This window comes from Anopheles funestus, chromosome X, assembly GCF_943734845.2.
Source record: "Anopheles funestus chromosome X, idAnoFuneDA-416_04, whole genome shotgun sequence".
NCBI lineage: Eukaryota > Metazoa > Arthropoda > Insecta > Diptera > Culicidae > Anopheles > Anopheles funestus.
In genome coordinates, this window is record NC_064597.1 from 3,256,359 (window position 1) to 3,270,714 (window position 14,356).

Sequence of the window (14,356 nt, forward strand, 5' to 3'; positions counted from 1 at the left end):
AAAATGCGTGACTTGCGCATCAACACAAACCCGTGCCAAAGCCCGCGTTGTATTCCAAACACACAACAACCCCAGTCCTAAATAATGCGCCGAAATTCTTGAACGCATCTGTCATTCAAAATTTACCGACAAACCAGCATCCCGCAGCCAGTTGTTTGTAAGAGATACCTCACGAGTGTGTTAGGAGGAAGAAATGAATAACAACAGAACACACACAAAAAAAAAACACTCACACACATTAACGATCGAATTAACGATCGTGGCAAAGGGTGCGGGAATCATAAATCATCACAATAAACTTCTGACGTGGAGGTGCTTAGCTTTGGAATTGGGTGGTTTTGAAGCGTACCGAAGTAGCGCACTGGGAACAAACTGCGCATCGTGTCACAGGCGTGTCACGCACATGTGAAAATGTGATTTTTCCCCTTTTACTTTGCGGGAAGCGTCCTAGTATTACGATTGCCGTCGTCTAAGGCGTTTCAATTTTCCCCCAAAAAAAAAAAACCTTCAAGGCACTTTCCAGATGTAGACCACCATACGTCGGCTATTTCGACATTCCGGAAGAGATTTTGTGCCAAGGGAAAGGCGTTCAGTCGTGTAAACATTGCTTCCCAATTTCGCTTTGTTTTTAACGTCTGCTAAACATCTAAGACAACTACGTCTAAGAGAGTACGTTAGGGTGGGTAAGACATACTGTATATACAGTGCATTCGCCGACTCAGACGTGACTAACGTTTAAACTCGTTCCAAAAATTGCGATTCCAGTGTCTAGCCCGAACTCGTTGGCCCACATTTTCCCGGTGCCGCATTTCATAAACACACACCAAGAAGCATGGAGGTATGGAAACAGGGCGACGCAATATTACAAAACAAAACCCAAAGATCCAGAGCGTCATTACCCAGCTGGAGAACCTCTCCAGACTGTGTCAAAGTGTAACAAAGCACGCAGTTTATTTACCCCCCAGGGAAGGAAAGGACATCGTAGCAGTTGGTAAGATTATGGGAGATGTGATAATGGTATTATCCTTTCAAAGCGAAACATAAATTGCGTCGGATATAAACAATCCACGGCATAAGGCTTCGTCCTCACTAAGCTGTCACCAGTAGCAACGCAATAAGTCCCAATTTTTATCAGCTTTCTGAAGTGTTATGCGGCGTAATAGCATCCCGGAGACAACTTCCAAGGAACAATGAAACATCCAGATAAGACGGTTCATCTTCCTCACACTCGGCGGAGAGATCCGGGTGATGTTAGTCTTCCCAAGAATGGGTTGAATTGAAGAGAGTGATTTGTCTCGTCTGCTAACAGAAGGATGCACTTGAAGCCGAGATGTCAACCGGGTCACGCTCTCGCTCTTTCTCTTTCAAGTGCACACGACGTGAAGACGGTGAGCACTCAACAGGGAAGTTCCCTTCAGCTAACGTCTACGCATTCCTCACGAAACTTACGCTGTCTTATTTCGAGCCAATTATGCAACTATTTGTATGCAGTCATCCATCGTTTTACTGTTTGCTAATTGTTGAACCTTGAGGATAAGGGATGGCGACCTAATGCGTGAGGGTGTATGAAATCTGTGTTCGGTTTGGTATCGCTTTTCCATTCCCAAAAACAAATCGACAACCTTATCCTTAGTGTGATTTTCTCGCTTTTCATGTAACGCGACGCGGTTGCATACTGTAATCCCGTCACTACGTGCATAGTAATTGTGCGTTGCAATTTATAAAATTTTGCTAAATTGCTCAACAAAACGGTAAGGCTATAGCCTTGTGAAATTTTCAAACTTTTAGTATTTTCTTATTTTTTTCTCATTTTTTATTCTTTTTTTTTTGTTTAAAGCATTATTTGAGTGAAAAGAAACTCATTGCAACCAATTGGCATTAAAATAAAACAATTTAATTTTTTTGCAAAATTTCCCAAAAAAATCATAAGGGGTAAGCCTTATGAAATTTTCGAGTTGAAATTTTTTTGAAATTTTTTTCCGATTTTTTATTCTGTTTTTAGTTTAAAGCATTATTTGAGTGAAAAGAAATATATTGCAACAAATTCCCATTAAAATATATCACATTTTTCAATTTTGCTAAATTGTTCAAAAACAGGGTAAGGAACTTGGTTCCCTGAATAACTTCTGGCACAGTCATCTGAGGGCATGGCGGCCCAAGAAGAAAATGTAGCCATTGTTCTCATCTATCGACCACAAGTTAAAGATTGGTGATCCGTTGGATACCGACCGAGTTATAGGCAAAATTTGGTGCAAAAGTGAGGAAAATTTTACATTTTCTCAAACAGGGTAAGGAACTTTATTCCTCCAATAACTTCTGACGTAGACATCTGAGGGCATGGCGGCCTAAGAAGAAAATGTAGCCATTAATGCCATCTATCGACCACAAGTTAAAGATTGGCGATCCGTTGTATACCGACCGAGTTATAGGCAAAACTTGGTGCAAGAATGGGTCTTGTGAAATTTTTAAATTGTTATAATTTTTCAATTTTTCGAATTTTCTATTCATTTTTCAATTTGAAACAATATTTGAGTGAATAGAAACTCATTGCAACCCATTGGCATTAAAATAAATCAATTTTATTTTTTTTGCAAAATTTCCCAAAAAAATCATAAGGGGTAAGCCTTATGAAATTTTCGAGTTGAAATTTTTTTGAAATTTTTTTTCCGATTTTTTATTCTTTTTTTAATTTAAAGCATTATTTGAGTGAAAAGAAACCTATTGCAACAAATTCGCAATAAAATATATCACATTTAAAAATTTTGCTGAACTGCAGAAAAATGAGGAAAATTTTACATTTTCTCAAACAGGGTAAGGAACTTGGTTCTTCGAATAACTTCTGGCACAGACATCTGAGGGCATGGCGGCCCAAGAAGAAAATGTAGCCATTGTTCTCATCTATCGACCACAAGTTAAAGATTGGTGATCCGTTGGATACCGACCGAGTTATAGGCAAAATTTGGTGCAAAAGTGAGGAAAATTTTACATTTTCTCAAACAGGGTAAGGAACTTTATTCCTCCAATAACTTCTGACGCAGACATCTGAGGGCATGGCGGCCTAAGAAGAAAATTTAGCCATTAATGCCATCTATCGACCACAAGTTAAAGATTGGCGATCCGTTGTATACCGACCGAGTTATAGGCAAAACTTGGTGCAAAAATGGGTCTTGTGAAATTTTTAAATTGTTATAATTTTTCAATTTTTCGAATTTTCTATTCATTTTTCAATTTAAAACATTATTTGAGTGAATAGAAACTCATTGCAACCCATTGGCATTAAAATAAATCAATTTAATATTTTTTGCAAAATTTCCCAAAAAAATCATAAGGGGTAAGCCTTATGAAATTTTCGAGTTGAAATTTTTTTGAAAATTTTTTTCCGATTTTTTATTCTTTTTTTAATTTAAAGCATTATTTGAGTGAAAAGAAACCTATTGCAACAAATTCGCATTAAAATATATCACATTTAAAAATTTTGCTGAACTGCAGAAAAATGAGGAAAATTTTACATTTTCTCAAACAGGGTAAGGAACTTGGTTCTTCGAATAAGTTCTGGCACAGACATCTGAGGGCATGGCGGCCCAAGAAGAAAATGTAGCCATTGTTCTCATCTATCGACCACAAGTTAAAGATTGGTGATCCGTTGGATACCGACCGAGTTATAGGCAAAATTTGGTGCAAAAGTGAGGAAAATTTTACATTTTCTCAAACAGGGTAAGGAACTTTATTCCTCCAATAACTTCTGACGCAGACATCTGAGGGCATGGCGGCCTAAGAAGAAAATGTAGCCATTAATGCCATCTATCGACCACAAGTTAAAGATTGGCGATCCGTTGTATACCGACCGAGTTATAGGCAAAACTTGGTGCAAAAATGGGTCTTGTGAAATTTTTAAATTGTTATAATTTTTCAATTTTTCGAATTTTCTATTCATTTTTCAATTTAAAACATTATTTGAGGGAATAGAAACTCATTGCAACCCATTGGCATTAAAATAAATCAATTTTATTTTTTTTGCAAAATTTCCCAAAAAAATCGTAAGGGGTAAGCCTTATGAAATTTTCGAGTTGAAATTTTTTTGAAATTTTTTTTCCGATTTTTTATTCTTTTTTTAGTTTAAAGCATTATTTGAGTGAAAAGAAACTTATTGCAACAAATTGGCATTTAAATAAATCAATTTTTAAAATTTTGCAAAATAATACGGAGTTATGCATAAATTTTCTGAATCGCGTTCTCAAATGCTACAATTGCTATGCGTCTAGTGACGGGATAATAAACCGATATCCGGTATCTCCCTGTGCATTCCGTATCACAATTCCCCTAGCAACCATTCACAGGGCCATCATTAGGTACTCCCTTCACTTTACAACATGCAGCGTTGGAACGTAGAACACGTAGGGGACTCTACGTTTGATGAAGCACTATTGTCATACCGCATCCTGCTGACTTTAGCCGCTATTGTCTCTCATTACTCTACCTATACAGGTGCACTAACATCCTTCCAAGATGGCAGTGATACACGAGATTTGTCTAGCACATAGCTTACGCTCTATTTATCTTGATGTGTGGAGAATAAATAAGAAAATGCTTCGGAACGTTCATAAGTGAAAAGAAGAAAAAAAAACAACATTATGCGACACGAAATCTTTTAAATCCACGATGCCTGCTTTATTTTGTTAATAAGTATATGTATATATATATTCGTTTCTTTTACCGCATAAAAGTCTCAGATCATTCTTTTAGTATTGTATTCCTATATCCGGAAATCAGGATTCTCGTTATCGTTCCGCACCGTAAGATTTAGATTTAAAAAAAAGACGATCTAACAAAATAGAACCAAAAAGACGGAAACTTCCCATTTCGCAACATCCCGCCGAAGGGAGTATTTACACGATCGACAAAAGAAAATGAAAGAAAAAAGGGAAGTTATTGTTCATCATTCGATACAGTTAACAGGTTTGTTTATACGCTTTCTAGCTAATCAAACGTTATTATGCATAACCATGCAATACTTGGGGGTTCGGTTTGCTTGTTCGTAACAAGACGCTTTCCCGCCGATTTGTTCACACGATTGTTCGGCACTTGCTTCACATGTAAGGATAATAAAGAGAAGAAAAAAAGTCCTTCGTTCGGTTTTTCCACCCGCCTGCCCTCTCCTACGCACACGCTTAACCCACTCCGTGGTGTGTGTGTGTGCGTAACGCAACGTACAAAACGTATCGTAATATATCACATAAAAAGGAAATGTAAAGTGAAAAATAATAACTCATACTTATTCGTCTCTCTTGCTCACTCTCTCTCTGTCTCTCACTCGTGATCTCTTCCGTAATTGATACAGTGTAATCTCGTAATTGCCAAACCAAAAACGAGACATAAAAAAATAAACGTTCCGTTGTACGTGCGCACAAAAAAAAGCTCTTGCCAATCACAATACGATGAAATAGAATAGAAAGGGGGATGGCAAAGTGCGTTTAAAAAAAAAACAACAACCGCTGTAATTCGCCAAACTAATAAATGTATGTTTTGTATATGCTAGATACGTTAGGGTGTTTCTACCATTATTCTTATACGCTAAAGCGTGTCTTGCTTTTTACTTAACCCGTGTGCAGAATGAATGACCTGCCTGTCCGTCCGTTTTTTTTTTTTTTTGTTACACAAACTCTTTACCACCCCTTTTCCCATTGCCTAAACTGAAGCAACGCGTCTACATCTAAACTGGAGGAAGTGGTGGGCGTATGCCACCTCCACTATCAATCTATCAAATTCCCCTCCCAAAACGTCCCCTCTTTACAAACCGCCCGCTGGTGGTTGTTTGGGTGCGTTCGAGTTGATGCAGCTTTGCCACAGCAGTCCACCGCAGGCCATGCTCACGATCACGTAGATCACGAACAGCAGTATGGCGGTAACGAGAAAGTACATGCGCACGTTGCGCCAGAACATGGTGCGGGCCAGATTGCGCGATGTTTGGCGGAATGTCACAGACTGCAAGAATAGGATTGTAGGAAAAAAATCGATAAGTTTAGAAAGAATGAAGCAAGAGTACAAAAAAAAACGTACATTGTTGCGTAGGTTTTCCGTTTGGTTAACGAGCAGCTCCAACCGTTCACCCCGGTTGGTGATGTTTTCGATGTTCTTCACCATGATGTCCTTCAGCTCGCCAATCTCCCCATTGACGCGGCTAATCTCATCCTGCTCGTGGCTCTCGTTCATGGCGTGCATCTGGGCCGCTAGTGTACGGGCAAACTCCGTGTTCATGGCGTACGTGATGGCGGTGGCCACCGACAGTCCGTAAGTGCATATGAACCGCTCATTAATATCCTCCAGGTACAGAAACGCACGCGAACGGTCGTATTTCTACGTGTTTCATTTTGTTAAAGAAATTAGAACAAAAGCAACATTAGTGGTGGTCTTATTTTTGTTGTTGGATTTCCTCTACACAATACTTACATCGTCCGTGATGCACAGATAGATGATACGGTTGTCGCAGATGTAGTGGATCAGATAGTTACCATGCAAGTACGTTAGCTTATGATCGAGCAGCTGTATGTTCGGGATGATCTGTTCCGTCACCTCGGTAAAGTTACCGAGACAGTCCGCATACTTGGCCAGCACGGTTTGGCCGCGCGCAATCATGCTAAACAGAATGGGCATCTTTGCTTACTGTCTTTTTCGCTACAGCTTTAACTTTAATACTGAAAATAAAAAAAAAAACAGCAAAAAAGAACAATGTTAAAATTGCGATAACTAACATCCGAGATGAGTCAACAACAGCGGGCAAAACACTATCTGGACGCCCAACCTTGCTTGTGTAATGAACGAGCGTACAAACAAACAAATTCTAAGCCTCCCTTGACGGATGTGTGACACATGGCAATATCATCGTTTCGGAAAACCGGCATATGCCTGCTTTTGGCGTGCCTTTGGACAAACGAACGTCCCTTACCCAGATACACCGAGATCGAGATCATTAATCTAATTAACCTCACCGTGCGCTGTTGTCGTACCGAATGCGGGTACGCGCACCGTTTTCGTTGCTATCTCGTGAAACCTTCCGCCGACAAGGGACGATCCAAAGCCCTAGCAGTGCGCTGTGTTGACAGTAGACAACTTTCGGTATCTATGTGGGACACTTTCCGGATCAAATTACTCGCAAGCACCTACTCTACTGTAAAGCTATACTGCCCTAACCAAGATTGAAGCGAATAGTGAACGTCTCGACGCTAGGAATCTCTTTCCAACACGTGTCCTGTTGGCTGTTTCGCGTGAACTGTGTTTGCCATGCAATAGTCTTTGATTTCGATATTGACGTCTGCTGAGGATATTGGTTGCGTTTTCTACGAAATATTGAGGAAAAGAACGAGAGAGAGAGAGAAAAAAAAATAGCGATGTCACCGTACCAATGTTCTTACCCTTTTTGTATTGTCACGACGTTTCCCTTTTTCCTGGTAAATCGCTCGTACGTGTGTGTGTACGATGATGTGTATGAGCGGTGACAAGTCTACCGAACTGCAGTGTGTGCCCTTCTTCCTAACCTTGCCCTGCACGCAAACCGCTTCGCGGAAATGCTTATCTTTTAACGAGCTTCGAGTTTTAATTACAGCATAACAAAAGCACAATCGTTTGCCACCCGAAAAAAACAGGGCACCTACACGCCACCAAAAACTGAACGAACTGCAGCTGATACCCAGCAGGGAAATGGGCACCAAAAAAAAAAAAAAAGTTATGTTAAAAACTGCAACACTGCGTTTGCTTCGATTGTGAGGAAGAAAAAATTCGTACTTGACATTCGACTTCGTAACCGCATCCAAAACAAAGGAAATTTTTACATCCGCCCAAGCGGAACGGAGCTGGTTGACTTATTTTTGTGCGGGTTTTGTTATTGTACGGGTTTCTTGTTCTTCTTTCTTGGATGTAAAATTATTTCAGTGCTGCTGTTTTTCTTGTAATAGTTCTGTAATGTTGTTACAACGCGAAGCTTCACATTTCCGGACACTATTTCTTTCTCCCGCCACACGAAAACAGCACAGTTTAGAGATAAATGACACGACGAAAACACTAAAACCATACAACGGGAGCAAATACGGCGTAGAAAAATATGCTTGCTGATTTTTGGAACAGTGATTAAATTCTTGTTTTGGAATGCGTTTGGCTGCTCAGCTGCTAGCTTTGACAGCAATCGGTTGACAGTTGTACAGAAGCTGTCAGTCAATTGATTTTTTATACCAATCTAGGCGAATGCGTTTACACGCAGTCACACCGTGTGTTTGCTGACTAGATTTAAACACTTTTTACGGGAAATGTTAACAATTTCAATGCTACTACTAAAGTGCACCAAATTTTGTACAAATCATTCAAACAAGTAAAAAAAAATCACTCAAATAATTACGATGTGTACAAATGTGGATTCACTCTTCCGTCGTTTGACAGTTGTGATGCGGTTCAAATAAACCGCGCAGGTGAGAACGAGATGGAGCGTGTGCGTGAAAGAAATAGTAAACCAAACCGTTCGATAGAAAGTAAACAAACTGGGAAAGAAACATGAATCGGGTAAAGAGGAACAAACTAAAAGGGTGAACATTTTACCTCTAAAATAACTAAATTAGTTGAACTTTTTAAATTTGTTTTAGATGCACTCAAAACCATAATACATTAACCAGCATGTGAGGGTGATTTGTACTACATACCGTGGAGTTCCATCAGAATTTGTGCTGCCCATTAACACCTCCCTTAAAAAAAAGAACACGCTTGGCGTACGGTTTGATTAGCGTGTTTATTAGCGACTAGGAAAAGTGAGTACAAGGCACGAAATGGCTTATCAACCTCTTTTACAGCGGGGTGATTTCGGGAGTACAATGCTCACTAGCGAGGGAGACGAGCGGCCGTCTTATCGTTGGTGCCGATGTTGACAGTCACTGATTGGGTTCTTTGCTAGCGGTTCTCCCCCACCCCTACTTTTGCGGTTGTTCAGAGTTTGGCCATCACGCGTCTAGTTGAGCTTGCGCGCAGCGCATCTGGAACCTTTTGCCGTCTGTGAAAGGGGGACCGTTCCCTTGATACAAATATTAATGATTGATTTCTGCTCGATACCTCTCACTTTTAGACATCATCGCGTAGCAGACGGGCTGTCCGAGGAGATGCTATCCAGTAAGTGCCAGTAGAAGTACAACGTATATTCATATGTGCGTACCGCACCGTTCAACCATGCGCCATTCTAACGCCATACACCGTTCAAACTCATCCCTCATTTCCCCATCTGCATCCACGTTGACTAAAAGGAGTTTCCATTCTGCACCTAGAGCTGCTGAACAATGGATCGGGTGGAACCGGTGGCAAACCGACGGTCGGCCAGCTGCTGGCAGTTGCGGCCGGTGTCGGTGTTGCCTCAGCGGTCGGTTACGGTGTGTATCGGTACCTAAAGTATCGTGCCGAACAGCAACCACCGGCGGAATGGTACCGCGTCGGTGAGGTGTCCGATCTGTGGATCTACCCGATCAAATCGTGCGGCGCGGTACGGGTACGTCAGTTCCAGTGCTCGTCCATCGGGCCACAGCTGGGACTGTTGCGTGACCGCATCTTTATGGTGGTAAAAAGTGCCGATGGAAAGTTCATAACTGGTCGGTCCCATCCGACGCTTGTGCTGGTGCAGCCCTCCTTCGACGAGCAGTATGAACGGATGACCCTGTCCTCACCCGGGATGATGGATATCACCGTGAACGTGAAGCAACTGCTCGAAACCGCACCGGGCAGTGCGTCCGTTTGGGATCAACCGGTAGCAGCGGTCGATTGTGGGGAGGAAGTAGCCCGCTGGCTGTCGCGCTTTATACTGAGCGAAGATTTTGGCCTACGGCTCGTGTACTACCCACTGGAACGTCCGACCCGTCCAGTGCGGGAGAAGAATCGTATCCACGCGCTGCTAACGGCACGTGATTCCGGTGCGCTACACGATGCCACCAGCTACATGCTCGTATCGGAAGCATCCGTAGCGGACGTAAACACGCGGTTAGAGAAACCGGTACCGGCACTACAGTACCGGGCGAACATTCTCGTCAAGGGACCGAGTGCCTTCGAGGAGGACGACTGGAAATGGATACGGATCGGTGAAACTGTTTACCGTAATGTGAAACCATGTACGAGGTTAGTGAAAAAACGCATCATAACATGGACATCCGAAAAATCATTTCGCATACCGTGCGGAAACCCATCCATGCTTATCTCTCATCCATCTTTTCAATTGTCTTTCATGCCTTCTTCGGGGCGCTGACGATATCATGCACACGGGTAAATTAAGCATCGTGTACTATACACGGCTATGTATTCGCTTTGTTTTTATCTCCTTATCATTTCTCCTCCTCGACGTCCTCGGTTTGCGAACAACGTCTTCAGTTGATAACTTATCTTACGCTGCAATTCTTTACCTTAACCAATGCGCGATAAACCGTGTATGTGTAATCGCGTTACAACTTCTCTGTTTCATGCCACCCACCCATACAGGTGTCTGTTCACGAACGTTGATCCTGAAACGGGGGTCAGCAACCCGGCACAGGAACCGCTGAACACGCTGCGGAAGTACCGGCTGAAGCCCGGCCTCGGCAACTCACCGGTCGTGGGCATGCAGATGGGCGTCCGGACGCTCGGTGCGATCGGGCTCGGTGACACCGTGTACGTCGGATGATGCATTTCGGATCCTGTTCCGCTTCACACGGCATGTATTTGTATGCATATTTTGCTTTTATTGTTAATTTAAATGCACTATCGCGGCTTATCGAAAACCGATCCGGGGCGTGTCACTGCTCTGTCTTTGTGTGTCCGCGAAAGAAAAGCAATTCACCGCGCGGGAATGTGGAAAGAAAATGTATGGCACCCGTTTCTGCGAAAACGGTTAGGCGAAGTAAACCGGATCGCCCACCTTGATCTCGCCGGCACGGCGCAACCCAAGATGGATCCCGAGTGCAGGCGATTCACCGCACGATGGTAGCTGCCGATATCTGTAAGATGAAAAGGGTGTACCGTAAGAGTACCGACACGTAAAGCGCTTTTTCGTTAACAACCGTTTACTTACTGCTTGAGCGTACGGAGCGGTTCCTTATCCGGATGGAACACACCGGACGTTGGATCGATTGTGGTGAAAACGCAACGCAGACACGGTATCTCGTACCGGAATACGACCTCCCCGATCCGTACCCAGCGCCAGCGATCTTCCGCGTACGGTTCCGGTCCCCGAACGACAAAGTTGGGCCGGAATTGGAGCGCCGTCACCTTGTTCTCCAGCCGGCTGTTCAAATCGGTAACGCTTGCTTCGTTAAACAGCATGTAGCTCGTTTCGTCCTGCAGCGAACCGGTATCGCTACCGTTCTTCTGGCGGGTGGTGTACGCGAGCGGATAGTACCGCAACCGGTAGCCATCCTCCTTATCGAGCAAGTAGCGCGAAAACCAGCGCGCCACCTCATTGCCACAATCAACCGTCGCTACCTGTTCGCCCCATACGGTGCTGCGTACGGTTTCGCCGGCTCGCCCGTCTTCGGTTGGTCCTGCCGCCAAGGTGCGCACGTCCAGCCGCAGCTCGGGCATACCGGGTGCGGTCAGGAACATCGTCTCGTACCGGTCGTCGAACCGTGGCTGCACCAGTACCAACTTCGGTTTCATCCGCGCCGTCACGAACTTGCCGTCCGCGTTCGTTACCATGAAGATACGGTCGCGGAGAAAATTGCGCTGCGGTCCAAGGTCCGCACACTCGATCTGCTGCATCACGACAGGCGCACAGGACTTGATCGGATAAACGTACAACTCAGCGAGTTCGCCCGCCTTGCGCCATTGCTTGGGTGGGGTGTTTTCTATGCGCTTTTTCACCAGATAGCCACCGGCGGATAGCATTGCGATACTGCCCACACCTGCCGCCACCAGCAGCATCTTCTGCGAGACCGGCAGCTCACCGAACTCGGTTACTAGCTCTGGCGCAAAAAAATATACAAACGTTACGGATGCTGGACTTAATTGCGTCGTTCCAACAGGTGCTTTAAGACCTATCTTATGTGAACGTGCGCATAAGGGCCTGTGGGAGAAAGAAAGAGACATACTTACTTGACAACATTTGTGTGATTGTATGGCAATGTCCTTAAAGACGGTACACAGTGGAAACGCTCCACCTGCTACGGCAACAGCGGTACGAATGGCGCTTAACTGGCCGGCCAAGTACTCTAACCGTACCGATAAACGGATCGAGTTTGCAACGCATCAGCTGATAATCAGCAGGGTGTAGTGTATGCGTCGCGCTGTTCCGCGACTGTTTGCAATGATTTATTCAGTCCATTATTTAAAGTGTGTCGGTGTATGTATTGGTGCCTACGCACACTCGCGTACGGTGACGTTGTTTGGCGGGATGCGCTAGCCAGAACAGGCGTAAATCTATCTTATCGAATGTGCGATTTGCGCTCAGGAATCTCTTCTCAGGAAGGTCGGCGCTTCAATTGAGGTTAAATTCGTTGCCTTGCGTTGCCTGTGTCGGTATCTCCAGCGTACAACGAAACACCGCACATAAGAAGATGATTTCGGGGAACAGGCAGTGGCGGATCAAGCTTCTCGGAAACCCTAAGCGGATGTTTCCTAATTTGTTATTCTTTTTTTAATTTAAAACATTATTTGAGTGAAAAGAAACTCATTGCAACCAATTGGCATTAAAATAAAACAATTTTATTTTTTTTGCAAAATTTCTCAAAAAAATCGTAAGGGGTAAGCCTTATGAAATTTTCGAGTTGAAATTTTTTTGAAATTTTTTTTTCGATTTTTTATTCTATTTTTAATTTAAAGCATTATTTTAGTGAAAAGAAACATATTGCAACAAATTCCCATTAAAATATATCACATTTTTCAATTTTGCTAAATTGTTCAAAAACAGGGTAAGGAACTTGGTTCCTCGAATAACTTCTGGCACAGACATCTGACGGTATGGCCGTCCAAGAAGAAAATGTAGCCATTGGTGCCATCTATCGACCACAAGTTAAAGATTGGCGATCCGTTGGATACCGACCGAGTTATAGGCAAAAGTTGGTGCAAAAATGAGAAAAATTTTACATTTTATCAAACAGGGTAAGGAACTTGGTTCCGCGAATAACTTCTGGCACAGACATCTGAGGTCATGGCCGTCCAAGAAGAAAATGTAGCCATTGGTGCCATCTATCGACCACAAGTTAAAGATTGGCGATCGATTGAATACCGACCGAGTTATAGGCAAAATTTGGTGCATAAATGACCCTTAGTAAATTTTCATTTTTTTTGAATTTTTTGATTTTTTCATTATTTTTCACTCTTTTTTTTATTTCAATCATTATTTGAGTGAAAAGAAACTCATTGCAACCAATTGGCATTAAAATAAAACATTTTTATTTTTTTTGCAAAATTTCTCAAAAAAATGGCAAGGGGTACCCCTTATGAAATTTTCGAGTTGAAAATTTTTTGAATTTTTTTTTTCGATTTTTTATTCTTCTTTTAGTTTAAAGCATTATTTGAGTGAAAAGAAACATATTGCAACAAATTCCCATTAAAATATATCACATTTTTCAATTTTGCTAAATTGTTCAAAAACAGGGTAAGGAACTTGGTTCCTCGAATAACTTCTGGCACAGACATCTGACGGTATGGCCGTCTAAGAAGAAAATGTAGCCATTGGTGCCATCTATCGACCACAAGTTAAAGATTGGCGATCCGTTGGATTCCGACCGAGTTATAGGCAAAATTAGGTGCAAAAATGAGAAAAATTTTACATTTTCTCAAACAGGGTAAGGAACTTGGTTCCTCGAATAACTTCTGGCACAGACATCTGAGGGCATGGCCGTACAAGAAGAAAATGTAGCCATTGGTGCCATCTATCGACCACAAGTTAAAGATTGGCGATCGGTTGGATACCGATCGAGTTATAGGCAAAATTTGGTGCAAAAATGACCCTTAGTAAATTTTCATTTTTTTAAATTTTTTGATTTTTTCATTATTTTTCACTCTTTTTTTTATTTCAATCATTATTTGAGTGAAAAGAAACTCATTGCAACCAATTGGCATTAAAATAAAACATTTTTATTTTTTTTGCAAAATTTCTCAAAAAAATCGTAAGGGGTAAGCCTTATGAAATTTTCGAGTTGAAATTTTGTTGAAATTTTTTTTTCGATTTATGATTCTTTTTTTAGTTTAAAGCATTATTTGAGTGAAAAGAAACATATTGCAACAAATTCCCATTAAAATTTATCGATTTTTAATTTATTTTAAATTACTGAAAAAAATGGTAAAGCTTTCTTCAAGCGTCAAAAAAGTTGGGGGCCCTTTAAGCTCGGGGCCCTCTGCGGCCGCTTAGTGTGCGTAGTGGATGATG

The 14,356-nt window shown here is 42.3% G+C and overlaps 3 protein-coding genes across 12 annotated transcripts; 1 reads left to right on the forward strand and 2 right to left on the reverse strand.

Moving 5' to 3' along the window:
• Window positions 1–4,644: 4,644 nt before the first annotated feature.
• On the reverse strand, window positions 4,645–8,154 carry LOC125763020 (vesicle-associated membrane protein 7). Of its 4 annotated transcripts, none has more exons than XM_049425742.1 (5): window positions 7,410–8,154; window positions 7,189–7,334; window positions 6,448–6,692; window positions 6,058–6,354; window positions 4,645–5,982 (listed from the first exon to the last, which is right to left on the reverse strand). In XM_049425742.1, the coding sequence occupies exons 3-5, from the start codon at window positions 6,649–6,651 to the stop codon at window positions 5,788–5,790; spliced, it is 696 nt and encodes a 231-aa protein (XP_049281699.1). In that variant the 5' UTR covers window positions 6,652–6,692; window positions 7,189–7,334; window positions 7,410–8,154; the 3' UTR covers window positions 4,645–5,787. The 4 variants fall into 4 exon arrangements, with proteins under 4 accessions (XP_049281699.1, XP_049281682.1, XP_049281692.1 ...); XM_049425725.1 differs by having other exon boundaries at window positions 6,987–7,334; XM_049425735.1 differs by lacking the exon at window positions 7,189–7,334 and having other exon boundaries at window positions 7,410–7,677; window positions 7,780–8,152.
• A 138-nt stretch (window positions 8,155–8,292) lies between these two features.
• LOC125762870 (mitochondrial amidoxime reducing component 2-like) lies at window positions 8,293–10,773 on the forward strand. 7 transcript variants are annotated; one of them, XM_049425482.1, is made up of 6 exons: window positions 8,293–8,359; window positions 8,428–8,547; window positions 8,628–8,789; window positions 9,101–9,144; window positions 9,276–10,134; window positions 10,492–10,773. In XM_049425482.1, exons 4-6 carry the CDS (start codon window positions 9,135–9,137, stop codon window positions 10,670–10,672), a joined length of 1,050 nt encoding a protein of 349 aa, XP_049281439.1. In that variant the 5' UTR covers window positions 8,293–8,359; window positions 8,428–8,547; window positions 8,628–8,789; window positions 9,101–9,134; the 3' UTR covers window positions 10,673–10,773. The 7 variants fall into 7 exon arrangements, with proteins under 7 accessions (XP_049281439.1, XP_049281451.1, XP_049281431.1 ...); XM_049425494.1 differs by having other exon boundaries at window positions 8,293–8,547; window positions 8,604–8,789; XM_049425474.1 differs by having other exon boundaries at window positions 8,293–8,547.
• LOC125762916 (mitochondrial amidoxime reducing component 2-like) lies at window positions 10,708–12,206 on the reverse strand. The gene is made up of 3 exons (XM_049425548.1): window positions 12,079–12,206; window positions 11,060–11,948; window positions 10,708–10,985 (listed from the first exon to the last, which is right to left on the reverse strand). Exons 1-3 carry the CDS (start codon window positions 12,086–12,088, stop codon window positions 10,880–10,882), a joined length of 1,005 nt encoding a protein of 334 aa, XP_049281505.1. The 5' UTR covers window positions 12,089–12,206; the 3' UTR covers window positions 10,708–10,879.
• Window positions 12,207–14,356: the final 2,150 nt, after the last annotated feature.

Bases quoted from the DNA above. Each gene is read 5' to 3' on its own strand.
- LOC125763020 (XM_049425752.1), bottom strand. From the start codon at position 6,651: ATGCCCATTCTGTTTAGCATGATTGCGCGCGGCCAAACCGTGCTGGCC. The intron at 6,355-6,447 runs GTAAGTATTGTG...TGAAACACGTAG, and splicing joins ATCTGTGCATCACGGACGAT to AAATACGACCGTTCGCGTGC. The intron at 5,983-6,057 runs GTACGTTTTTTT...CTATTCTTGCAG, and splicing joins CGGAAAACCTACGCAACAAT to TCTGTGACATTCCGCCAAAC.
- LOC125762870 (XM_049425445.1), top strand. From the start codon at position 9,066: ATGATTGATTTCTGCTCGATACCTCTCACTTTTAGACATCATCGCGTA. The intron at 9,145-9,275 runs GTAAGTGCCAGT...GTTGACTAAAAG, and splicing joins GTCCGAGGAGATGCTATCCA to GAGTTTCCATTCTGCACCTA. The intron at 10,135-10,491 runs GTTAGTGAAAAA...CCACCCATACAG, and splicing joins AATGTGAAACCATGTACGAG to GTGTCTGTTCACGAACGTTG.
- LOC125762916 (XM_049425548.1), bottom strand. The intron at 10,986-11,059 runs GTAAGTAAACGG...TTCATCTTACAG, and splicing joins CCGCTCCGTACGCTCAAGCA to ATATCGGCAGCTACCATCGT.